The sequence below is a fragment of the Peromyscus maniculatus genome, chromosome 19 (genome assembly GCF_049852395.1).
Source record: "Peromyscus maniculatus bairdii isolate BWxNUB_F1_BW_parent chromosome 19, HU_Pman_BW_mat_3.1, whole genome shotgun sequence".
NCBI lineage: Eukaryota > Metazoa > Chordata > Mammalia > Rodentia > Cricetidae > Peromyscus > Peromyscus maniculatus.
The window spans coordinates 66309719-66336926 of NC_134870.1; the positions used below are offsets into that span (position 1 = coordinate 66309719).

General features: G+C 48.2%; 1 protein-coding gene across 1 annotated transcript; it reads right to left on the reverse strand.

Moving 5' to 3' along the window:
* Window positions 1–1932: 1932 nt before the first annotated feature.
* Window positions 1933–23974, reverse strand: Lipg (lipase G, endothelial type). The gene is made up of 10 exons (XM_006973826.4): window positions 23562–23974; window positions 19736–19914; window positions 17951–18130; window positions 16605–16716; window positions 11845–12066; window positions 10576–10818; window positions 9850–9970; window positions 8455–8673; window positions 5708–5812; window positions 1933–3911 (listed from the first exon to the last, which is right to left on the reverse strand). Exons 1-10 carry the CDS (start codon window positions 23656–23658, stop codon window positions 3890–3892), a joined length of 1500 nt encoding a protein of 499 aa, XP_006973888.1. The 5' UTR covers window positions 23659–23974; the 3' UTR covers window positions 1933–3889.
* Window positions 23975–27208: the final 3234 nt, after the last annotated feature.

Below are 27208 nucleotides of genomic sequence, written 5' to 3' on the forward strand. Positions count from 1 at the left end.
GTACAAGCAAGAGCGCCAATCTGCAGCATGCACTGTGTACCACAGGCGCTCACGCTATGGGATGATCAGATTTATGACCAAGATGATGCTGATATGGTGGTGGCTAGAGTTTCGGAATTTTGCATTAGTCCTTCGTCTCTTGTGTGATTCTCCAGCCCAGGTACTGAGCATACTCAGATCATAATTGACTTGTCCATTTCCTCCAAAGATGGCTTTGTAACGAGATAACATGCCACTGCACTATTGCTGGAAGAACATGAATGTACCGTTCAAGGAAAGGCCTGGATCAATGGAAGTTTGGGGCTATGGACTTTCAGTTGATGCTGGTCACGTAACTGCCCCTGATCCTGAAGGGCAAGGTACCTTGACATGCCACCGTGCTACTGTGGAAGATAGTGTAGTACAATGTGAAGAGCTGTCCTAAACCACCATACACACTACGTCCATGCCCCTGGGAGCTGTTGCAGCAAGTAAGTCATCAAGCATCTCTTTGGGGACCACTCATACATACCCTGCCTTTCCTTCAAGGCATTGGCCCGCAGCTTATAGGGGTGTTCATGGCTGCTTTTAGTGCACAAGCATGTTTTTGAAAACTACTGCCAACTTTAAACCTGGATTGAACAGACTCAGGATTTGATATCAATTATGTTGCACTTTTAAGTATAAAGATATGTGCCTGTAATTGTAGCACTTGGAGGCTGGGGAAGAGGATCTCTTGTTCGAAGGCAACCTGTGTCACAGAATGAGTTCTGGGTCAGCCTAGGCTATACAGGGAGACAAACAACAAAAATCAATTATAGACACAGAAGTGTAAACTGAGGAACAATCTATTGGGCTCACCAATCACCTTGGTTTTTGGCGGTATTAATGTAACACTATATTGCTGGGATGTAAAGTAATTCAATTGTAACTATCTTGTTAATGTTTTTAAAAATGTTTTAAAAGTGTTTTAACATTTAAGACTAGAGATAAAGTCAAATTTATATAATCTACCTAAACTTAAAGTCCTGGGATACATACTGAGCAGTGAGTTCAAGACCCTATCTTTAACTTAAAAAAAAAAATGAATAAACAATTTGTATACTAAAATTTGACTACAAGACTGAATAATTTAAATGGCACCTTGGTTTATCCCCTGCCTCCGGGGAGAACAATTAATTTCTGGTAAACAGATGGCAATATCCAATTTCCTTTTCCTATCCAGCCACTGGGCTTTCCGTTGGGCCCGAGGGAATCCTGAACAGAAGCAGAATCCCCAGCCTCCCCTGTTGCTGTGTGACTCAGACAGCTGTCACTCAGCCCCAGAGAAGGGCTCCTCCTTCTCTCACCTTCCCATCGCTGGAAGGGGACCTGGAGGGAGACACCGTGGGCTGTGGGGATGAACAGATCACACTCTGGGTAGCTCAGTGAAAAACTATGGGCCTGATCCTCTCTTGTCCCAGCAGGGATTCCAGTGCCATAGAGAAATCAGCTCCGCCCAGTTTATGACACTGTCATCTGAGCCAATACAACCAAATTTATGTGCTCACAACTGTCCTCTGATGTCCCACCACCTCCCTGTTCTTAAAACTGTCCACCTTCAGCCGGGCGATGGTGGCACTTGCCTTTAATCCCAGCACTCGGGAGGCAGAGCCAAGTGGATCTCTGTGAGTTCGAGGCCAGCCTGGTTTACAGAGTGAGTTCCAAGATAGCCAAGGCTGTTCTACAAAGAAACCCTGTTTCGAAAAGGAAAAAAAAAAAGAGTCCACCCAGGTCTTCTTGCTGCAATTCAGATAACATTTCTTCCCACCCATGACTGAAAGAAGTTGTCCACTTCCTGCTAACAATGACTATCAAATAGAGACTATATCTTATACTAAAGTAATTATGTATCAAGTCTAAGATCTGGGCAGCCATATTGTTTCCAATTTTAAGAAATGAGTTACCAGACAATTAAGAGTTGTATAGTTTTTATTATTTTACTATTAAACTTTTTTTTAATCTTGAAATGGGTTAATCTTAAAGTAAAAACTAGTCATATATTTGTCTTTATACATTATATACACTTCAGAAATAAATAGTGGTCTAGGCATTTTAAAAAAGCATCGGATATACAAACAAGACTTCAAGTCAAACAGATAAACACACAACTCCCAGAGGCCTCAGTTCTCCATACTTCCATCACTAAACACAGGAGCTGGAAGCCACCAGGATCCTTGGCCAATAACAAGCTCCACTTTGGCAAGAAAGCAATTGTAGTAGCAAATAGGGCTGGAGAGAGCACCCCGAGTTAAGGTTCGACTGTTACTGTTACGTCTTCGGGAGTTTGGCATTAAGCAGCGATACAAATTTGGTGGAGTACAGATACAAAGAATGTGAATTAAAAACCGAAATACAGAGTGAGTGACTGCTCTCTCACCCCAGCTGACAGCTCACCCATAAAAACTCAACCCCTTCCTCAGGTGTTCTGGTTGTTTATCAATAAAAGGGCTTGGATTTTATGGATAGCTATGAAAAATAATTCACTGCTTATCACATCAGGAACAGACAGATGGGAAATAGTTGCAGACATCTTCACAGAGTTACAGAAAGGCTTTCCTGAACTTTGCCTTCAGGAAACCTCACTGGGTCCTCAGCATGGCCCCCTCACCACCTTGATATATCTATGTCTAAGCAGGTGGCTGAATTTCCCTAAGCCTTGATTTCAGAAGACAAGAATAATAACAGCTGCCCTGCTCCTTGCACTCTGATTAGGTGACGCATGGGCAAGCTGTCTAGAGACTGCAGGAGGGTGTCTCGAGTGTCACATTTATTGGTTCACATTAAGATCTAGAACAGAAGGCTTCTTTCCAGGAGCTTAACGCAGAGACGGCACTGATATAAAAAGCAAGCTATTTCATAGAAGACACATCAAACCTTAACGCCAGCTCTGCCGGTGGCGGCTGGTTTCTGCACAGCAGGTAAGTGGAACACACACACTACTGTCAAGCTCCCTAAACGGCAGAAACTCTGCTCCACCCCTGGGGCCACCATGCATGATTTTCTGCATTGCTGCTCTAATAGTGATCGAGCACGGCCCTTAGAGAAAATGACACATGAAAACCTCAGAGCCCCAGCCAGCTCTTCCAGCCTGTAGCTCTCCCCTCAGCTCTGTCTGCTTTTAAGCACACACATACTCATGAGCCAGGGAACCGGAGGGAGAGATCCTGATCCCATTGGCTCCAAATGCAAAGGTTGAGTCGTGCGTCTATTTCCCTGTGCTAAATAGTTGAAGTGCCCAATGAACGTTTGCTTTTAATCAAAGGTATGAACGATGCAAAAAAGAGAAATGCCAACAGTGTGGGCTTCAGAAGATGAGCTAGGAAGCATGATGGGATACCCGAGATAGAGCCAGGATCCATCAGTCTGGCATGGGAGAACAGTAGGACATTAGCATCAGCCTGATCTATTGTCCCTTCTCTGGGTAACAGGTCTGTCACTGTGGTATATGAGTCAGGTCTTGAGGGAAAGACTTGTCACTAAGGTTCAGTGAGGCCAAGCATCTGCCAACCCTCCACACAGAGCCACTTCAACCCTGCGGTTGGTCAGAGCCAGGGCTCACCTAGCAACAGCAAGAGTGGCCCAGCGTGCACCAGGGCTCCGGACATTCCAGTGCTCACACAGCTTCCTGAGGGGTCAAGAGAAGTCTGGAGTTAGAATCATCAGGCTGGAACTTCGGCAGGGGACAGACCTGTCTGGGAGAAGTCACAGCTGGCAGTGGAAACAAGGTGAAGCCCAGCGAGTGAATCCTCCCGGGGCTCCAGCGTCAAGGCTGAGGTCTTCCATCGAGTGAGTCTTCAGCGGTAACTTTCCTCCATGTGCGTGGACAGTGGGGTGTGGGTGGATTCGGGCTTCAGGACTTCCTGGGCCCTCAGGCCAGCTCCACAAAAGGACTGGAAGGAACCACGTGAATATGGCGTTAGCTCACTCATCAGCAAATGGACAAAGCTGTACCAAGGTATATCTATCGAGACGTGAACTAGGACTGAGTGTTCTGCACGTGGACCAGCCATTTGACTCTAAGAACAATGGAAAAGTCCCCTGTGAGAAGCACCCGTGGGAGCCTGTCTGGACTGGAAGGTACACTTGTCACACTCAATGCATCCATGTGCTTTGCCCGACACAAACACACAAGTGTGAGGAGGACTATCAGACTTCTTTGCCTTTATCTAGAAGTACACAAGATTCTCCTCTGGCAGGAAGGGAACAATTGAGTCAGGAGACCTGAATCCTGTTCTCAACTACAGGAGCTCTCTGAACTTCAGTCTCCTTATTGGTGAACAGGTTCATACCAGAAGAGAGAAGCCTGATGGCACTGCATGGCGCTAAGATTGCCATGACTTCCTCGTGTCCCTTTATTACTTGGATTCCTATTGTTTTCTGTGCCTTAGAGGGGAAATAAATGGTTGACTTGTGTCCCCCCCCCAAAAAAAAAAGTATGAGCCAAGTTAATTAAATTAGAGCATTCTAGAAGAGAAAAAGAAGCGCCTCATCCCTTACGTAATTCCTTCCAGGGTATGCAATCTATCAATGAAATTAATGTATACAGGAGCACTTTGAAAAAGGTAAATTTAAATACAAACAAAAAGAATTAAGATAATGATAGAGGAAGATCAAATGAGCCTGCACTTAATGGGGGGGGGGCAGTCTTCAGACCTCACAAGTCTGTGATTACTAAGCTTGGGGTGTGCTGATGTTCCTTAACAGAAGCCAGGTCAGCTGGGGGTGCAGTCAGGCCCACTGGGTGGGCATACGGTTAATCACAGGGGATCCCTGCAAACAGCTTGCTCAATAATTAGTACCTAAACAGAGGCGGGGTGCTTCATCTGAGCAGGTGCAACGTCTCTACTGCAATGAGCAGGCTTTAATGCAAAACGACCCATCGCCCATCACCCACTAGGGAATCCTGGGAGAGAGACTTCACTGTCCCACGCCTCAGTTTTCTCGGTGTCCACAGGGACAGTAACGCCTGCCTCCTGAGATTGTCGATAAAGTTAAATGACTCTGTAAGCACTGGGTGCAGGTGGGTGCATGCTGCACACCCAGCATTCCCCAGCAGGACTATCAGCCAGTCCTCTGCTGAAGACAAGGCGCAGGAGGGGAGAGCAGCTAAAGAGACAGCCACCCTCATCCTTAGAAGGTATTTTGGCTTAGATGGCATAAGACGGGCTCCACCGAGGATCCCATTGTCATACACCATGACCTGGGCCTTCCTCCACCTGAAACCATGTAGTTCCACACCTAGCCATGTGATACCACACAAGACAGCCAGCCTCGACGTCATCTCACTCGGCTCTACACACAAGCCATCCTGTACCTCACAGTGGGGACCGTTAGGGGCACTAATCTTTGCTCATACCAACCTGGTTTCCAGGAAATCTAATAAAATCTAACCATCTTGCCTCCCACCATACTGCCTACTGCAGCCCGATGGCAGAAGGAAGATGGGAAACGAGACTTCACCCCAGCCCTGCTCACTACGGAGGAGGCACCAACCTAAGATGAGGGGAAACGGACAGCGATGCTGGGGGCTATGAACACGCACAGTGAGCACCTCTAGGTGAGACAGAGCACGGGACAGAGCGACATGCACGTCCCCTAATATTTTCATGTAGGTGCTTGTCTCCCACCCTCCACCAGGTGGGTTTTGTTAATGAGGGACGTCTGTCAGTAGCCATTTGCGAGTTACCTGGTTTCATTTTTCATTCTCCAGCCATCCCGACACTTGTGAAACCACAGCTCTTGGCCAGGAGAGATGCCAGTCTTCTTAGGGTCTTGGGCACAAAACGTCATTCTAAGAGAAAAAGAAACCACTGTTGTATCCAAAACTCTAGACAGTGCTTTCTGGATTCAACATAAATGGGAAAGGGAAAGAGAAACTTTCAGCATGTTATATCCACTCCAGAGCCTTCAGGACTGCCCATCCCCGATGCAGGACTGCCCATCCCTGATGCAGGACTGCCCATCCCCGATGCAGGACTGCCCATCCCTGATGCAGGACTGCCCATCCCTGATGCAGGACGGCAGCATGTATCTTGCTTTATGATGCAATCTTATGCAGCCTCCATCACACATTTCCTGCTTTTCTTCTCTATCTTCCCAAAAGGCTGCCTGCCATTTGGGGCCATGACCTCTTGGAAGCTCCCATCCCTGCCAAAGCCCCCATGAACCTGACTACCCTGGACCTTAGGACAAAGGCGTATCTTTACGTGAATGTTGCTTCGGTAATTGTCGTTGCTTAAAACATGGACTTTAAAATGAAGGTTTTGTTCTACTTTACAAAAGGCTATGCTACTGGAAACTGGTTTGGGGGTTTTGAGATCAAGGGTCAGCCTCACCACCATGCTCAAGGTCCCCATAAGACACTGCTGTGAACTCTCCATTGACAAGAGTTCTCGGAACTCAGCTGCATGTCAAAATCAAAGGTTTGGGCTGGAGATACAATTCCCCAGTTAACAGTACAAACCGAGCATGCAGAGGCCCAGAACTCTGTTCTCAGCACCCAGGTCAAGTGGCTCACCACCACCTCTAAGTCCAGCTCCAGAGGACCAGATATTCTCTTCTGTGGGTACCTGCACTCAGGTATACCTACCTACCTACACACACACACACACACACACACACACACACACTTTAAATCTTAAAAAAAAAAAAAAAAAAGTTCAGTTCATGGACAACCAAAAGCATAGGAAGAATCAAAGGCCTGCTAATCGCCATTTCACAACAGTTTGTGGGAAGCAAAAGCTTGTGGTTGTACCACACAGCCTTGATGACAGGATTGCCACACGGATGACCAACACTGTGGAGGACACCTCACCCCAATGCCGAGGCAGGGAAAAAAAGTCATATTCTAGACCTTTCCTGGGGAGTTTAAGCGCCTTCGGACCTACATGTTTATAGACCTGCAGAAAGAGAGCTTACCTCACTCACAGTCAGAAAACACAAATTCACACAATGCCAGGTGGCCTGCCGCCACCTGAATGGCAGCAGTGTCCCACTGTGGGACAGGAAGCAAATGAGGGAGAGCATGGTGCTAGAGAAGGAAAACTAGTCCAACCACTCCGGAGAGTTAACCATCAACAGACCACAGCTGAAGTTAGCGGGTACATTTCACAGGCATCTGGAAATGTGCCTCATAAACTCATAAAGCAGTATGCCCAGTCATGGGAAATCTAGACGCATCTAAAACAATCCTGCATACTGCTAATGGGTATAAACAAAGGTGCTAATGGGCATAGAAACATAAAGGAAGGAAGCACATTCCCATTAGTTAATTAATGCAAAGTTTTCGTTCTGTCTGGTTTGGAAGAGGGGAAGTTGTGGGCAGAGGAAGGACACAGAGATGACTGCAAATACTTCTGTGATCCTTGGCTTTTGGAACCTTCTATCAGAACACAACTTGGGAAACGGCTTATAGTTGTTAAGTCTCGATGGTGAACACTTTCACGAGCGTTCACTACATCTGAAATATTTTATAATGAGGATTGTGTGTCTGCTGTCACACCTCTCGGCTCAGGCTGCAGTTAGGAGAGCAGGGGAGTTAACACAGGTACAATTACGGAGATCACAGGCTAGGTTCTAACAGCTCCTCGATTAAGAAAAAAAAAAAAAGTCCCCAAGTCACAGGTTCCTAGACTAGATAACTCTAGGGAAGCCTCCAAAGTGCCAGTTCACTCCCGCCGCTGCCAGCCTGGCCAAGGGCAGTAGACACAAACAAGCCACAGGAAGAATAATCATGGGGACAAAGGTCAGAGGGAAAGACAAAAAGGTTGCGGGCTGCTTCCTCCCGCTGATGGTGGTCACTGCAGAGGTCCGGGAAGAAAACACTCCGCTCACGAGGAAGGCCTCCAGAGCCTCACTGGCTTGGAGCCCTCCTTGGCAGAGTTAGGGCACAGTAACAAGAGTTGATCTATAAAGGTCTGGATCTCCTAGTTTGGGGTTCAAAGAAACGAAAGGCTGCCAGCTGGCACAGCATGGGGAGCTCTTGGCTGGTGGAAGCCACAACCCCAACTCAGCAGCATGATTCAGAACCGCTGGAGGAGACAGTGCTCTGAGAAGTGGGCTTTGGAAGGGTAGTCTCGTGGAAGGCTTCACCTGTGCGTCCAGATGCTCCAATCTTCCCCCACACAGCACGCGCAGAGAGCCCCGTCCAGGGGAAGACCTCTTCCTCTGGGCCGGCACAAGACTTGGCAAACAGAGCAAGCACTGAACTCCAGACGGTCCCTTCCCACCCCTCCCCTGAGGGCTGTGGTCAGGACGTAAGATGGACATACCACAGTTCCCAGAAGCCCGTGTCTGCAAGTATCAGTCCTTGCAAAAAATAGTTGAAGTTTAGCTGGTGGCAGAGGACTCCGGATGTTACTCTTACAAAGGAAGAAATGCAAAAGGACCTTGTGCCCGCCTCTCACAAAGACCAGGAAGGAAAGGAACACTTACTTTCTCTGCGTTTCCCCAGACTTGACACGAATTCTTCGGACGTGCAGCTCCCTCGAGGGGTTGCTGGGTTGAGACAGGTAGCTGCGAAACTCATTCCACAGGTTGTACCAGGAATGAGATATCCTCTCCCAGGCAAGTCTGATCTTCAAGAGATCACCCAAGTCCTCCTCAGTGTAGACCAGGAAGGTGTTGGTGGCATTCAGCTTGATCTTCTCCACTCTGCAAGGTGAGGGAGAAGCTCGTCTCACTCCCCTCCCACCTCGGGAAACTGGCACAATTGGCCCACCTCCTGACCTCCATGTCCCCACTTCAAAGGCCCACCCAGGAAGCTGAGTTGTGCTCTACGCTGACAGATAATTTTGCCCAAAGCGCCTAACTTCTTATCAAAACCATTCCTGAGCAGCTATCCCTTTGTGCCACTAATTCCTAAGACACAGTGCCAAGGAAGAGCCGAAAAGAGAAAACACAGATTCACCCTCCTGACACAAGCATGCTTGCCGATCCTCAGCCCGGAGGTGGCAGTCTCCTTTCCTTCCTCCCTTCTTCCTTCCCCTCTTCCTGCCTCTCCCATCCCTGCCTGGCCCATCATGCTAGCAATTGCGGATGTTCAATCCTCGTCTCCTAGCAAGACCTTGAGCCCAGACAAATGTGACTCCAGTGGCCTTCTTCTTCTTCTTCTTCTTCTTCTTCTTCTTCTTCTTCTTCTTCTTCTTCTTCTTCTTCTTCCTCCTCCTCCTCCTCCTCCTCCTCCTCCTCCTCCTCCTCCTCCTCCTCTTCTTCTTCTTCTTCTTCTTCTCCTTCTTCTTCTTTCTCTTCCCTTTTTTATCCTTTATCATCTGTTTGTTGACAGGATCTCACTGCATTTCTCAGGCTGTCCCAGAACTCACAATTCTCCTGCCATAGCCTCCCCAAGTGCTGGGATCCAGGCTGCACCGCCCACACCTGACTCTGATGACAGCATCAATTGGCAGGATGCTTTGTGCCTGGTGGGAACTCAACAGATCTCTCCAGACCTCCATGCACCCCTCCCACAGATGATCACTACAGAAGTTCCAGGGATGACGTTCATCGAGTTCCCGAGTCCCTGAAGCCTCGGGTGTCAGGGTGTTGCCTGAGATGAAACAGCGGTTTCTGCGCGGCTGATCCAGCAGTTTCGCACGCAGCTGATTCATCTTGGGAGCCTCCCTCCCTGAAGCCCTCTGAGTCAAGGACTTGAAGGAGAACACACAGCAGAAGAGAGGAAAGAGGAGATATAGATGCCAGCTAGAACCACCCAGCTCCTCCCCTGGGCAAGCCGATCTGACTCTCCCATACTTCTTCCTCTCTCTCTCTCTCATTCTCAGACTAACTAGTTCTCCATCCTGAACCAGAGTTGCAAAGAATGTTCACACTTACACTTCCAAAGGCAGATCCGGGGAGTCTGCGTTACTGCCGTACAGGGTAATGTAGAAGGTGGGCTGGATGTCTCCACTGTTCTTGTAACTGAAGATGTGGATTTTCATCTGATAATGGTAAACTGTATGGACAACAGAACAAAGACCTTGGTGAGCCTTGCTTGGCATCTCAAAAGTCACATAGCATACTGGATTTTAGAAACAAATACCTTGTTGGTCCCATCTAACCTTAGCTGGGCTCTAGTCTTTCTCTACCTGATAGCACAGGAAATCAATGAAGAAGTGCCCTGAACTTGAAGGGGTCAAATGTTTGGGGACTTAGGACTATTTATTTTCTACTGTGTGACACTAAATTAAGGTAATGACCTCTCTGGGTCTCAAGGTCTTTGTACATAAAATACTGTCTCACAAAATATCATAAACAGGTTATAGAAGTAAAAACGACTGCTTCCGTCTTCTGTGAACTTTGCTTCCCCTCTGTTGAACATGAACAGAGTACGTTGAGATATTGATCCTGATAATTATGGGGTAGTATTTGCATCACAAAAGGGGTCCTTACCCTGGATTTCTGAAGGAACCACTTTACTAGGGCATGCATAATGTGATCTGATTTTTAATAACTTGCTACATAGACCACAGCTCCTGGGCTGCTACATGGCCTGTTCTGCAAGAAAGTATAAAGGAAGAAGAAGACCAAGGGGCACCCGGGAGCCTGAAGGTCAGTTACCTCTGAAAGGCATGCCAGCCCGGGTCTTCAAGTACATTTTGCTGTTCCTCTTCTTCCTCATCTTCTTAGCGTTGTAGCCAATGTTATTGCAACGGTTCTTGCGGCAGCTCAGACAGATCCCCTTTTTGAAGCGGTTAGGGTCTGTGCACTGGAAAGCAAAGCTCGGCTTGTCCTGATTCACCAGAGAATCAACAAAGAGGTGTACGGCTCGCTCATGCTCACATTTCGCCGCCTCTGTGATTGCTGGGGAAACAGGAAGACAGAGAACACACGGGGATGAACCGCTTCTGGATGATCCCACCACTCAGTCAGTAGTCGCTGTATACCTACCTCACCCGGGATAGGTTTATTGAGGCTGATGGTGTGTGATTATTAACATAGGCTCAGTGGCATTCCAAGCTCTTATTAACATACAGAGGAATTTAAGACCATTCCAGCCATCTGTCTACTCTGTAAGGGAAGGCAATGCTAATATACTCAGAGAAATGGAGAGAGGAGAGTTCATACACTAAGAGTAAAATAGATGGCCAGGAGTGGTGGCACACACCTTAATTGCCAGAAGAGAGAGAAGGACCTCTGTGAGTTCGAGGCCAGCCTATTCTACATAGCAAACTCCAGTAGAGCAGAGACTATAGAGAGAGACCCTACCTCAAAAAAAAAAATGAAAAAAGAAAAGAGTAAAATAGAGTGTGAAAGGCCAGCTGTGTGATAGAGTCACTAAGTCCTAACATTTATCCGGGTAGAAACACCAGAAATGAAAGCTGGGCGTGATGGCACATGTCTTTAATCCCAGCACTCAGGAGGCAGTGGGAGGCAGAGCTCTGTAAGTTCAAGTCCAGCCTGGTTTACATATCAAGTTCCAGGCCAGCTGGAACCACATAGTGAGATCCTGTCTCAAGAAAAAAAAAAAAAAAATTTGGGCCGGTGGCAGTGGCGCACCCCTTTAATCCCAGCACTTAGGAGGTAGAACCAGGCGGATCTCTGTGAGTTCGAGGCCAGCCTGGTCTACAGAGAGATCCAGGACAGGCACCAAAAACTACACAGGGAAACCTTGTCTCTGGAAAAAAAAATTAATCAGTAACAATTGTGACTTGAAAGCATGAGCAAGCAGGTGAATGTTAAGAGGCAAGTTGTATGACTCAGCATACAACTTCTGTGGAAAGAGATGTGAATGATGAGTTGAACTGTGTCGGCTGTACTCACAGCCCTGGCTGACTGAGACGATGGATAGAGTGAGTGAGACACAAGGCAGATCAAGTACACACTCACTTCCATATGCAATAGATCCCAAGACATCATTGAATCCACAGCCCGGCTGGAAGTCACCACCGTTGGGATAGATGTCAATGTGACCCACAGGCATCCGAATTCCAATGCTCAAGCCGAAGGAGGGAGTGTAGGTGTGCAGGACATCCACGAAGTCTGCGTCATCAGGAGACAGCCTCTTGTGTAAATCCGCCCCTTCAAACATGGGTCCTGCAGGATCCAGACCTGCAGCGAAGAAAGGCAAGGTAGATTTAGTCAGAAGCATCAAGGCATTGAGTCTTGACTTAGAGTCCAAGTATGGAGTATGCGGAATGAAGATGCTCTCTGAGCCCAGCAGCCAAATCCAGATACTGGGAAATAAAAAATAAGGAATCCCTATGTGGTTGACCCAAGATGTCATCACTGAAATTAAGTCCTATAATCACAGAACCAGCATTTTTTTTTTTTCTAAAGCCCCTGTGCCTCAGCCAGCTCAGTATACTGACCACAAGATTTACCCTGCTGTCAGCCCTGGGGAACCACAGGAGTGAGAACTAAAGCAGTTCTAGAATAAACTGGGCTCCTGACCTAAGCCATGCATCCCAGTCATTGCCCCTAGGCACCTTCCACAGCAGAACTCTATCTGCCCCAAACCGGATGGTTTGTATTTGGACTCACTCTTCCCCTGCCTTTAGTTATGAGTCAGGCCTGGGCCCCAGCCCAGGTACAGAGGAGAAAGGCATCTCCAATCTCAACATGGTGTGAACCCACACACCAGACTTCACCATGCCTTCTGTTTTGCAGCCACAGTGAGGAAGACTTTCTGCCTCCCCACCTTCCATGTGGAACCTGAAAGCTACTCTACACGGGCCACTGGTTGTCCCACTCTGGACTGCTCAGATCATATGATGGAGCGTGTTATAAACTTGGATTCGACCATGTAGCTCTAAAACACACTGAAAGGACCCCCAAGACACTAGTCATCTTCATGCAGATGCATCAGACGAGCAGGTGGGGAGGGAACTGGTCAAGTGTACATAGCTGTGTGAGACTTAACACTGTCTTTTCACTCTGGACTATACAAATATGAAAACACTGTTTTAAAGAAAGAAAGAAAGAACAGACCCTCAAAGCGTAAGTATAGATTTCTGAGTCCCTGGCCCCCGGGGCTGGCACACACACAGAAATGTAGATTGGTTCCCCCAAGTGATGTTTGTGGACCAGACATTGACATTTTTTTCCTATTCTTCAGGATCATATATGAAGTGTAAACTCAGGCCTCAATTCATTTGTGTGAAAAATTAAGAGATTAAGAGTTTGTCTATGTTTGTTATCAAGCTATAATTATACGAACAGGATTTATCCCAACCAGTAAGGCTCTTTGCTCTACCGACACACAAAAAGGATGTGGAAAGAGTTAAGAAATAAGATGTAGGGGCTGCAGAGGTGGCTCAGAGGTTAAGAGCACTGGCTGCTCTCCCAGAGGACCTGGGTTCAATTCCCAGCACCCACATGGCAGCTCACAACTGCCTGCAACTCCAGTTCCAGGGGATCCAACACCCTCACACAGACATACATGCAGTCAAAACACCAATGCCCAAAAAAATAAAAATAGATAAATTATTTTTAAAAAAAAGAAAAGAAATAAGATGTACACAGGATGGCCCTGTTTTGTCTAAGACAAATGTTGGGCACTGAGAGTGTTTAGGTCCTCAAGACACATTTGGTGATTTGGGGAGAAATTTTTGTTTATGGCACTTGTGAGTAAGAGAACTAACAACATCTACTGAGGACAGGCCAGAGATACAGCTAAACATCCTAAAATGTGCCACATGGCCCTGACACACATACACATACACACCTCAAATCCCCACGGACCCACATAACGTCACTTCCCAGATGGAAAGACCCCAGTCTAGAGACGCCAAGGCCTGGAGGCAATATGGGCAAGAACTATGTCATTTTTGTTGTGTTTTGTTTATTTTGTTTTGAATTGTTGAGACAAGGGCCTGGGGAGCTGGCAGAAGCTAATCAGTGCCACATGCCCTCATGTCTCAAAAGTAGGCCCTTCCCTCCAACCTCTCTGTGGAGCAGGGGCCTGGCCTCTGTCCAGTTGCATGTCCCACACTGTTCTAGAACTCACAATTGTGGTGGTAATCTAATTGTATTGAAATATTATTTTGATTTGTACTGAAATATTAATTTGATTGTATGTTAATAAATAAAGTTGTCTGGGGGTCAGAGCTATTAGAGCCATAGCAAGAGTGTGGCGGTGGTGGCACACGCCTTTAATCCCATAGATATCTGTGTGTTCAGGGTCAGAGCTATTAGAGCCATAGCAAGAGTGTGGCGGTGGTGGCACACGCCTTTAATCCCATAAGATCTCTGTGTGTTCAGGGATACAGCCAGCATTGGAGACATATGCCTTTAAGACCTAGGGGGCTGTACATTCAGACAGTGACGAGGCAGTCATGTGTTTGGGTTTACAACCAATGAGAAGGCAGAACAACATACTTTAAAAATACGAACGGACAGGAAGTAGGTCTCTTTTCGCGAAGCTGGGACAGCAGGAGGAAGGGTGAGATTTTAGCTCTGAGCTCTGACTTCTCGGCTTTCTCTTTTACATTGTTTCTGTGTTTCTTATTTAATAAGACGGTTGGTTACATCTACACACAATGTAAACCACACTGGTCTTGAACTCTTAGAGATCTGCCTGTTTCTGCTGGGATTAAAGCAGACGTCACACTACCCAGCAAGTCTGTGTCTTAGAAGGAGGCAATGGGTAATAGAACCATGTTCCCCAGATGCAGCACCAAGAAACAGTGAGTTCGCAGGGATGCACGTGAGAAGGTAACTTCAGGACAAAGGCAGCTGCTTTATGTGTGGAGTGAATAAACCTGGGCTTATTACTCCTGGAAACGGGTAGAGGCTAAAACCAGAAAGTGACAGAAGTTTGAATGATTTTATGGGTGACCATGGCAGAAAGGGATCCCAGGCTACTTAGGGCTCAACCCTAACCAGGACTAAAAGAAAGATGGTACCATAGTGTGCCCTTCCAGAATAGCCCACAGTGGCCTACTGGAGAGACTGCAAGAGCGAGCCATAGTAGGACATAGAGGCGTCCCCCTGCCTCTCACCATGTGCACCGAAGAGGAAAAGAGAGAAGAAGAAGAAGGGAACGCTATGCTTTGCACCCAATACAAGAGAGGGGCTCTTTGCTGGGTACAAACAAAGGTCCCCACCAGACAGGCAGCTCCATGGAAACAGAGCTGTTCTGGAGGAATGCCGACAGCTGAGGAGGCCTCACAGGCCAGTGTGGGGCCTTCACCTACCCAGCTCCCTGCTCGGACTGTGTGACACACATCCCCGGCCCACAAGCTCAGGAGAAAAGTGGCATGATCGACTTTTTATTATATAGTTTATCTGTACTGCTAGATAGTAGCTAAGGGCAGGCCCTGCAACCTAGTAACCTGGACTGAATCCCAGACCTGCTACTTAAGAGTGTGCAAGATATTTGGTTCGTTGTTTAATCATCCGGGCCTCCTTCCCCCAACTGTGAAAGCTGCAAGGTTACTGTGTGGCTTAGAGATAGCACGGAGGAAGCACCATGCGCCTGAGGGTTGAATTAAATGGCATCTATCCTATAGCCTGCACAGAATGTAACTCACTCATACTTCTTAAAGGGATCCACCCACTTGCTCATTGCTCATAACTATAGGATTGGACATTAAATAGTACCTATCCTATAGCCTGCACAGAATGTAACTCACTCATATTTCTTAAAGGAATCCACCCGCTTGCTTATTGCTCATAACTATCTAGACACAAGTTCAGTAAGGAATGCATGACCTCTTCCCCACTGCACCACAGATTACCTTCCGAAGCTATCTGTGGCAAGTAAACCCCACACCCTCCAGCCAAGCAAGACTGGGACTCAGATCTCTAATAGACCCCAAGCTAAGGACCCCTGTGGCCTCTGCACCATGGCATCACTCCCTGAGGACCACACCCAAGCTGTGGTCTCCAACCTCTTATCACTCAGGTTCTCATGAGAAGCCTCCCCACATAAAGAAGATTAGAGACAGCCTACCTCCCTCCATCAGACACCTACAACAGCGCGGGGTAAGCAACTGGCCAGACCTCTGCTCCACAGAGAGCTGGGAGGGAAGGACCGGCTGTCAGGACATGAGGGCTACTGCATGTGACATTGATTAGCATTCTCCCAGCTCCTCAGCTGGCCACAGACAAGAGGCCCTCTCCTCAGCAGCTACCACCTAAACAAGCAAAAAGAACTGGAAAGCTCTCTAGCCAGCCCTATCTCACTTCAGACTGGAAACAAGGAAAAGCAAAAATCTTTGGTTTGTCCTTGTTACCAGGGACATATTGGACCTTGACCCTGGTAGAGACCACATGAGTGCTGCAATCTGCACCCAGCTGTCCCGGCTCTGGAACACTAGAGAATGGCCACACAATCACCGCCTCCTTTGGACAATTCAAGGCCCAGCACACTACAGTTCAGGAAGAAGGGCTCTCAAGCTATGCTGGATGGAATCATTGGCTCTAAAAGAGTTGGAATGCATATGTCTGTGTGTGTGTGTACCTATTAGACTCTGTGTGTATACCTATTAATCTCTGTGTGTGTACACCTATTAGACTCTGTGTGTATACCTATTAATCTCTGTGTATTTACCTATTAACTCTGTGTGTGCACACCTATTAGACTCCTTTCCACCTGAGTCCTATGTACATGCCTCATATGTACACGCGGTGGAAGCAGACCTTACCGGTTATTCTGCCCACCGTCCCTTTCACAAAGTTGCCAGCGTATCCAGCCACGTGTGCTCCAAGGCTGTAGCCAATCAAGTGAACGTTCCCAAGAGAAAACTCTTCCTTCTCCTGCAACAAGTCATCAAAGAGCGTGAGTCGGAGAGTGCAGTGCTGAGGCCCCAGGGCCACCAACAATTCAACTTGTCCATCATAAGAGAAGAAGGGCCACAGGGGTCACAGACATAGACTCCTTGTGGCACCCCCAGTGTTAATGACATGCAACATGGATGGTCCACCAGGGAGGGCGTTCTCAAGGACTTGGTGGCACTTGAATGCCACGAGGGTTAGGAGGAAGACAGGACTGCAATAGGTATGCCTAAGCTTTCCTCTGCAAGCTCTCCTACAAGGTTTCCTTTCTTTGGGGCAGTATTCGGAGGACACAGATGAATCAATGTAGAGGTCAAAAGACACCATACCCTCAGCAAACCAAAGTGCCAGCCGTGACCCCAGTGACCGGCTCCCTGCCGGTCTTTGACCTCTACTGTACCCCCAGAAGCTTCTGACTCCTCCCCTTAAGCTACCTGTGCTCCCATAGTTGGAACAGTGTCCCTTTCCAGAGTACTCAGCTGGGGTGCGGTGGGGTGCTGAGGTGGGGCTTTGACCCTTAGCTCAGTAAACACAGTTTACAGCACCCCAGAGCAAAGACGTACTGCTGGAAAATCTTGCCCAGGATTCTGCCAGGAGTCAGAAGATTCCCCATTGAAAGGAAAGTCAGGCTGGAAATGCTCAACATCTAGGGTCCCTTTGCCAGGAGACCCCTTGTCCTTCCTGCCTGTTAAGTCTACTCGGCTCGGGAAAATGGTTAACTTATAAAAAGTCTATCAAGACCTCAAGATCTGTCTTACACACACTGTTTTAAACAACGCAGTGGATGGTCTGTGTGAAGCAGCCTCCTTGCACGCCTTCCCACAGCCACCCTCCAAAGGCAAGAGCAGCGGTCTGTGGCTCCTTCAGATGGAAAACCGGCCCTGGCTCCTGGCCATTCTCAACTACCCCTAAGGGCATCCGCTTCTAAGGTCGGGAACTAATCTCCCACAAGACAAATTTTTCTTTTTATAGCAAATAAAGTAACAGAAAAATCCAGAGATCTATCAATCATTAAAAGGCTCTGGAACAGGCTTTGAAGTAGTTCATGCACTGCTTAAATTTAGCAGAAATTGTAATGCTAGAGATTTTGATCATCCCCGAAGTTCCCAGTAACAACATGTGCTCTGCATTTCCTAAGAAAATGCAAGCTTACCTCCAGAAATGAAATGGGGAAAGGAAGCCTACTGAAAGATGGCTCCCTCTCGTCTCTGCTTACCTGCAACCAGTCAAGCATCCCAGCCACTCTTTGTCCCACCATCCTGATGTTATTGACTGCATCTATGTACAGCTGGTGAGCCAGGGGCAGCCAGTCAACCACCACCACATTGGCATCTCTCTCTCTCGTCTGCAGGGCTGACACAAGATTATGCAGCCATTTTTCCAACATACCACTCATCTGCGAAGAAAACAGGAAGGTTATTTTTCTTTGAATGCTCCTTCTGGACTTCCGAAATCCCATGACCCTCTCCTCATCTGACCAGTCCCTCACAGTGGCTGCTGAGGAAATGTAGACTCTCCTGTGTGCGAGTCAGCCAAAGGCAGAAAGGCTTGATGCTTTCTTTCCCTGTGGCTCTTCACGTCTCCAGTGTCCCATCAAATTTTTCACAGCTCGTGTGCTATGCTACATTACCCTACTGTCTATTACATGGGTATTGGTGGCGATAATGGCGTGAAGTTAGTCTGAATCCCTGTCACAGTCAGGCAAGTGGCCTGGTCCATCCTTCAAGGAGTTAGAGAAGGTTGCCTTGGAGAATTAGCTCCTCCCTTAGAAACACACTGTCACTTAGGCAGACACCCAGTTAACAAATGACCCCTTCTCACAACCCATCCCTGCCATCCTCTTGACCCCAGCGTAAGAAAAATCCACCCCTGGAATCCCAAATTAGAACTCAGAACACATTTTCCCACAGAAACAACATTATACATGGTGACTAGAAGCGGTTGTAAACCTATCCACACGTACATTATCAAATAAATAGATTTCTGTGCTTAGCCTGGGAACCCAAACACTATTTACAACTTGCTTCTATGGGAAACCACCATTCCAAGTTCCAAACACATTACAAAAGAACTTTCTGGAATGCTCCCCATTTGTAAGCTTGCAAGCAGTTAGTATTTGCATTTTGACAGGAGGACCCTGGAGAAATTCAAATGTGCAATTCCGCTTGTGTCCTGGGGGATGAAGACAGACAGACAGGCCCTCAGTCATCCCTTCATTCACAATAGGAAGGTAGACTCCTACCTTCCCAACTCCCAAGCCCGACCCCAGCTGTTGACGGTAGATCTAAAGACGCAGCAAGAATGTAACGGATATGAATTTCTCATCATTAAGAGGAAGAACGTCCCCTCCCAATTAGTCAGGCAGAAACCTGCTCGCTTAATAGTGCCATTTTCCGACAGACTGTCGTTCTGTGAATGAACAAATCCCTTGCTGGCCAAGAGTTTCTGAAGCTGAGTGTTAAAGCCCTTTTTTGTTGAAGTTTGTCATGGGCCTTTCAATGGAAATTGCTCAGCTAGGGCACATAAAGAGCCCCAGTGCCTTTAAACGGGGCCATCTCTATGCAAACAGGAGGGCAGCATGCCAATAGAGCCCAGCCAGCCGGGCCAGCTGGCCCCTCCGATTCTCCCAGCCTGTTAGGTTGCTTCGGCTCAGCTCTGCTCTTCGAGCAGGATGGGCCCCCTCCAGGCAGTGGTTGGCCAATGTAATTAAGTATAATTAGAGCTCCTTCAGAGCTAAGGGAGTTGGGCTGCCGGCCTCAGGAGAACCACTTTCTGAAAGCCCACTGCGCGCCAGCACTAAATGCCACCCTGCTGAGTCGGGATTGCCCCCTCTGAGAAGCGCCCATTACATTCTTCACAGCTGTCTGAAATACAAGCAGCCCACAAGGAAAGGGGGGAGAGAGAGGGTTTGGAATCTGGAAGCACCACTATCCTTTTTAATTGACCAAAACAAAAGGAATCAAATCTTATAAAAAGCTGCAGGGCCCCCTCCTGGGCTCACCGTCCATCCATGAATGACGAAAAAGGTTTTGGCTGTCATGTTGAAGCCACAGTCTTCCAAGAGCTGGTTGTCACCGAGGGAGAGATGGCACCCTTCATGTTCTGGGTCCTTAGAAGTGCGGAGGTTAAAAGCCACAGGGGGTTTGGCCGTAGCTGGTACGCCAGTGGGTGTTTGTTCATCTGGGGAGGAAAAACAGCATAAATACTCCTGGTGGCTGGGGAAGTGACTTCTAGTTCAATCTTGAGCAAATTCCTTGTCATTTGGGTTTTCGTTTTTACAACTACTGAGTGTTTCCTCTTTGCCTTCTTGGGCAGCAGTTCTCAACCTGCGGGTCAGATATCTACATTACGATTCATAACAGTAGCAAAATTACAGTATGAAGTAGCAGTGAAAAGAATTGAAGCTACTGTGAATCCAATATCTCAACTATCCTCAGTGAGTATTAGTCATTTGAACTAAATTCTGTTGCTCAGAAATAAGTAGCTATCTTTCTTACTTTATTTTTCCCTGCCAAACTGATTTTCCCTTTCTTTCTTCCCTCCCTCAAATCCCTACCTTTGGAGTGTGGGTTCTCTTTTCCTGGAACACTTAAGACTAGTTAAGCCAAGAATTTAGAAATTTTCATGTTTAAAAAAAATCTTTATGGCCAGGCTCAATAGTGTATGCCTGTAATACCAGCACTCTTGAGGGAGAGCTAGATAGAGGAAAGATGATGTAAATTCTAGGCTAGCATGGGCTAGAGAGAGAGTTCCAGGTAAGTCTGAGTTCATTCTCTCTCTCTCTCTCTCTCTCTCTCTCTCTCTCTCTCTCTCTCTCTCTCTCTCTCTCTCCTAGGCGTGGTGGCTCACACCTATACCCTATAATCCCAGCACTTGAGAGGCTGAAACAAGAGAGCAACTACCGAGTTGGAGACCAGCATGGGTGATGTAGTGAATTCCAGGCCAACCTGGGCTTTATAGCAAGGCTGGGGGATGGGCGGGCGGTGACAGAGAGTGACCATGACATCAGAGGGAAAGGGCAAGCATTGTGGAACATACCACATATTACATGACAGCCCCAGAAGAGTCTGGGGTACCCCCACCCCCGGGTCAAAGGCACTAAATATCTCTACAGAGAAACATAGGGCATCTCACGTTCTACAGAAAAAAAAAAAAAATGCAGAGATTACAAATAGCTTTCTACCAGGGTTTGCCGCCAGAGGAGTTGAGAGCATGTAAGGTCAGGGTCCTCCCATACAGCCTCCCAGCAAACTTGGAAGTTTTGAGAGGTTTGGGATTTTGCAATTGGAGGTAAAAGGGTATTGACCCACTGTACAAGCCGCTTTCCCTGGCATTCCCATTTTGATCCAACGGTTACTTCAAAGACCTTAGACAGTCCCAGGGCTCTTTGCAACAGGCACCAGTTTGTTATTCGAATAGCTGAAATCATGGGAAAATTCCTCACAACAGCAAAGCTGCCCCTTCCAACTCCCTGTTGCACACAGTGCGACCTTTTCTTGCTCCTGGGACACAGCACTAACGGCACTAACGGCACTAACGGCCACGTGACCCCAGGTAGGCCCTGTCATTTAAGATAATCTCCACCTGATCCCCACTGTCTCTCCATCGATCATCCTAGTAAGCCTCTCTTGATAAGGGATTAGGGGGAAAGAGTGTACTCTCCTGTTACCCAGAAGTCACAGGGAGATACCCAATGAGCATCCGGGAGCTTTATTTACCCAAGAGTTTAGAACAGAAGGAAAAGCCAGTCTGGTGGCACAAGGCTGTAATCCCAGCTACCGTGAAGACTGAGGACAGGAAGACTGAAGATGAGTGCTGTGTCTGCCTGAGCTACAGAATGAACTGAAGGCAAATCTGAGTAACTTAGCTAGTCCTGGTTTCAAAGTTTCAAATACTAGTAAGTAATAATAGTTGTGAAGGGCTAGGGACGTCCCTCTATAGTAGAGTGCTTTGAGTACACACTTAAGGCCACAGATTTAATCTCCAGTTTTGAAAAGACACACGAGGAAGCTGGGAAGTAGCTCCGTCAGCTGAGTGCCTGCCTAGCATGCACACAACACGGAGTTTGATCCCCAGCACCCCGTAAACCAGCTGTGGTGGCCCATGCTTATTCAAAGTCAGCCTCAGCTACAGAGTGAGTTTGAACCCAGTCAGGGCTACGTGAGACACTACCCCGCCCCCCCAAAAAAAAGGTGGAAAAGGGAGAATTGGACAGAGAAACCACAGCTATGGAGAGGGTGGTGATGAGATGGGACAAGCAGATACAGGGGGCTGGGGACATATGCCAGATGTAAGAGGATAAAATCCAGAAAAAGGCCCCAGAAGACACATGTGATCAGAACACCGATTAGCTGTCATGAAATCAAATCCCCAACTGGCAGAAATTTGAGGTACAGACGTTACCAGTTCAGTTCTCCAACCTGGACAGCCGTTCTCACGGAGAGCAGATGGGGTTAGGAGAAAAGGCAGCTCTTAGCCTCCTAAGAGGGAGCCGAGGCTAAATTCACACATAGACAAGGAGGGCCACCCTGGCATCTGGCTTGCTCTGATCCCACGGCTTAGTTCCTACTGTTTCAGGACAGGGTCACTTTGGCTTCTGGTCCTTTGTGATTGTTTTTCGCCCAGATGTCTTTGTGGTTCATTGTCTCAGCTCCTTGCTGAGGGGTCAAGTTCTAGAATAAGGTTCTCCCAGACCACAAATTAAAAGGTACCACCCTCAGCAGCGCTTCAAGACTCCCTCCTCAGCTTCACTTTCCTGCTTCATTCTGAGTACCATTTACATACTTTTATTAGTTCCCACTGCTAAGATTGGGTCCTGCAAGGTTAAGGATTGCAATCTAGTCTGTTCTTCGCTGTCTTTCCCCACTATCAAGAGTCCCTGGTACTAGAATGCAGCAATGCTTTTCAAATGAATGGCACCACCGCCTAAATAACCAGAACCACAGAAACTTTAGCATTCTTCAGGAAAAGAACTAGAGATGCCACATACCCCAAGTCACACTTCTAGCTAACACTCAAATTGGAAACAAACTAGGAGAAGGTGGGTTTTTTCCGTTCCTTCCCACTTAAGCTCCCACGTGCCCATAAACTAACATGAACTCGTAGCTTCTGGAGCGCTATTCTGCAGACTAAATGAAATGATAGTGCTCTGGGGCCCTCCACTGCTTAACCAGCCCATGCTGGCTCTGGATGACCTCACCCCCACTCCACCAGGGCAGATTGCCTCCAGTGAAAGTGTCAGAACCAAAGAAGAGGAAAAAGGATGCTACAAGGAAGGGGAAGAATGGAGGAATGGGCAGAGGAGGGAAGATTATTTGGGGAGAAAGTTACAAGCCAGATGTCCCCTACAAGCGCTTATCAATCTGAAGCCCGCCACGCTGCCGCCACCTTAACTTCCAAAACACCTAAGCGTTAATGAAGCGGGTGGAGGGGAAGGCACCGGAAGTTAGAGCTCTAAGAATTTTCTGTCCTCTCCAGCCTCCAAAGATAAGACAAGGTTTAAAACGTGGTATAATTTAAGCGAGGCTGGAAAGCAGCTAGCTCGGCTAGCCGGACAGCGCTGATTAATGGAAGTGGGAGGAAGCAAGAGAAAGGATTCTAGCCCACGCACCCTCCCTGCTGGCAGGCGGCCTCCAGGATGGCTTGCTAGCGGGTGCTCTCATCCGAAGCGCCCAGACAAGTGGCTTCCGACACCGAGGAGAACACAGCGCCGTGGGAAAGGATTTCGTTGAGACATGGAAGCACTGAAGAAGGGTCCGTAGGACTTGTGAGGGCGCAGCGCAGCAAAGAAGTGGGGAGAAGAGTAATAAAAAATAAATGCACATTACCTTGCAGCGACCCCTGGGGACGTAAGTTTTCGAGACTTCCCGCCGCGAAGCAACAATAGACGCTCCAGAAGGAGAGCAGGAGAGCCGGGTTTCGCATCCTTCCCTGCCACGCCCCCTCCTCTCAAACAGGTTTTTTTGTTTTGTTTTGTTTTTCTTTTTAAGCCACTAAAACCTCCCGAGCCTGGAAGTGGGCAGCCTGGTCTCGGCTAGAAAGTGATGGGCTGGACAGCTGGAGGAGAACCTGGTAGGTTGGTAGCGCGGCGCGCGGCGAGGGGGAAAAGAAGCCGGTGGAAGGACACGCTGCCCAGCCCGACCGGTCCTCTCCCGGAGCCTCGGTGAAGCCGGGGCTCGCCGCTGTCACACCGCGAGCTCCAGGAGAGGTACTTTTTTAAAGTATTCGAGTCATCTGACCCATCGCCAGATGGTTATTTGCATAATTTATTCCCGTCTCGGAATGCTGATTGGTTATACCTCTGACGCCAAACCGAGAACTCCCCAAAGTTTGAATGAAAGTGCCACACACCCACCACGTGGACGCCCGCAGGGATGGACTAGTACACCGCTGGCCAGGTCCACCGGCTGCTGCTACTCTAGCCGCCCCTGCTTCCTCCCCTATTCCTGGACCCCCCAGATCCTCCGCTCCGCCCCCCCCCAGTATCCCACAAAGGAACATTTCCCCCCCCAAAACGATGCTTCCCCTGGAGAAGAGATCTCTGGAGACAGAAGGTCAATCCTCTTCAAGGTGGGAAGCCAGCCAGCGCTGGGATGGTCTCTCCGCACCCGGGGCCGAGGGTCGGGATGGGGAAAAGCCACATGGTCGTTTGGTCCATCTTTCTGTCTCCTGCAGCTTTGCCCCAGGTGCCAAGCAGCGTGATGGACAAAAGTTGTTCAGATCCAGGAGCTGGACCCTGGGGCCTGCTCTTTAGGATTACACAAACCCCACTTCAAAGACCTCATTTCATTATTAGCTGCGACACTCCAGACAAGTCGCCCAACTTCTCCAAGGCCGTTTCCTCGCCCGAAAGTAAGGGGATAGCAGTTCCTGGGGCTTGGGGATCGTGGAGAAATTAACTCGCTCGCCGAGGAAAGCGCTCAGTTCGGGTAGGCGCTCTCCTGTCACTGGAGAGTAGCGATGGAGCGCTACCAGCCACCCTTCCCGAAGGGAAAGTGAGCCCAGGGGAGATCTAAGACACGTGGCCCATCCTCTTCCATGCGCCCAATTTCCCAGTGAGTGGAATTAAACACCCCCTCCCTTTTCTCCATCCTTTTCTCCCTCTTTAATCTGGATCTCCTGGCTGTGAGCTGCACGCAGATGAAACTGTGGTCGGGAGTCCGCAGTTCCAGAGGACGCGAGTTCCTGAGTTCCGGGAGGTGGCAGAGCCGCTGCACCTCCCAGCCAGTGGAGACCCTGAGCGCAGAGCCGACTGGAACCCGCCGACTCAGGGCTGAGCGTCACCATCCAGCCTCCTTCAGCTAGGGAAAACGGCTCGGCTGGCCGCACCTGGAACCCCAGCAGCAGCCCCCCGCCCCTTCTCCCCTAGATAAGCGCTCCAGCTGCAGGGGCCGGTGTGAGGAAATCGAGCCCTAGCGAGTAGGTCCTGTTCTGTGACTCTGGCTGCCAGACGAGCACACTTTCTCGCTCATGTGTGCTGTCACCAATGAACAAGAGGTAGACTGGCTTTATCTTTTGAGTATAAAACTCGGTGCAACCTAAGGGATGGTTAATGTCACCCTCCTGGCCCCTCCCACTGGCCCTTTTCCTTGGCAAACTGCGAAGGCATGCCAGGTACCACCTGCACTTAACAGGCGGAAACAGGCACCGGACTGGCTGAGTCTGTGAAGGACGCCTCAGTCTCTCTCTACTGCCCTGGGTTGGCCTTGGCATATTGTCCTCTAGATATGAGTCTTGGCAAGCTCTACTAGCTGATTTTTTTTTAATGGCTAAAATCAGGGGCTAGCCTATGATAAGTAAATACTTAAAAAAAAAAAAAAAAAAAAAAAAAAAAAAAAAAAAAGGTCTCCCCTAGCTGAGGACAATCAAGCTAAGAGTGCATAAGTGCTGGGGTTCCCGAAGCCTTCTCCCAAGGCTCCGGTCCTCTTCCTTTTTTTTTTTTTTTTTAATTGCCCTTGTCCCAATAACATTAACTGAACAATATGCAAGGTGTGTCTTGGGGACCTTTGTCACAAGTGAGACAACCTAGGATAAGTAAGTATTCCTGCTTATCCTGCCTGGTGAAACAAATAAACAAACAAACAAAAAGGCTCAACAAAATCAACATCGGTTTTTTAACGGACGAGGAATTCAGGTTTCCTTGCTAGTTGGTTAGAGCGCCCTCCTGTGTCTGCATATTAAAACACAACGTGAGAAGTTTCAATGCACCTTAAAAGGTTACGATCTTAGCATTACAATGCAGAGTATCAGTTGCCGTTCTTCGTACATTCCGGGGGGGGGGGGGGGGCGGTTCAGCTGAAAGATTTTCACTAGAAACTTCTGTTGGGCTGCAGCCAAGACTGCAAGGGCTACCAGGGTAAAGGACTCTACCCATTCACTAGGGGCAGCCAGCATCTGTGTTAGCAGAGGTAGATCCCCTCATCCTAAGAGCCCAGTCTCCAAAGCAAGCATTTAACCCCAAAGCATTTAACCTCGCTTGCATGGGTCCACAATTCAACATCAATATAGCCTAACTGGAAGCTAATGAGCCTCATATCACTCCACCGAGCCAGAAAGGGGCAGCTCTACTTATCTGGTGCCCCTTTGGAGTGTCCGCTAGTGTACGCAGCGGCTTGGATGTGCCACCTTCTCGAGTCCTTCTACTTGGGTGGATCTGCTCAGCAGATTCCAGCTGCTACTCGATGCCCCAGTAATGAGTTCTTTCACATAAATTATCCAGAGCTGTTTATATTACTCACAACTAAGAAAATGACTTACTCATCTGGTGTTTATGGAGCAGCTACTAAAAGAAAACACAGGACTGAGGGACTCAGAATGTTCCAGAGGCCATCCTTGCCTCCCAGAGCCACAGTGCAGATATGTAGGTATTCCCAGAAACCTAGATTACAGCTGTATCAGTGAGCTCAGGCACAGACACAGTGCTTTTAAACAGCTGTTTATGTTTGCAGTTCTGGAAACTACAAGTCCGGGATCAGTGTAGAAGCACTGTCCAGTTCTAGTGAAAGTCCTTTAGAGCTTCTAGGTGACTGCCCTCACTGTGGTCTCACATGGCATAGAGAGAGCGTTAGTGTCACGTCTGACAACAGCCCCCAGTCCCATGGTGGGTCCTACCCTCAAGACGTCACCAAAACATAAGGACCTCCCAAAGGTCCCATCCCCTAAAGCCATCACACTGGAGCTTCAACCCATGAATTTGGAGGGTACATGATTTAGTCCAAAGTATCGTGTATATAATCTTACATTTGCTTTCTAGCAGCCATACTCTAAAGGTAAAAAAGAAACACATGACATTCATTTCAGCCATGTATTTTATGCCAATATGCTCAAGATACTATTTCAAAATTGTTTCAAGGGCTGGAGAGATAGCTCAGTCAGCAAATGCCTGCCAAGCCAGTATGAGAACACAAGTTCAATCCCCAGCAACTACTTAAAAGTTAGATCCTGCAGTGAACCATGTGATCCCAGTACTGGGGAG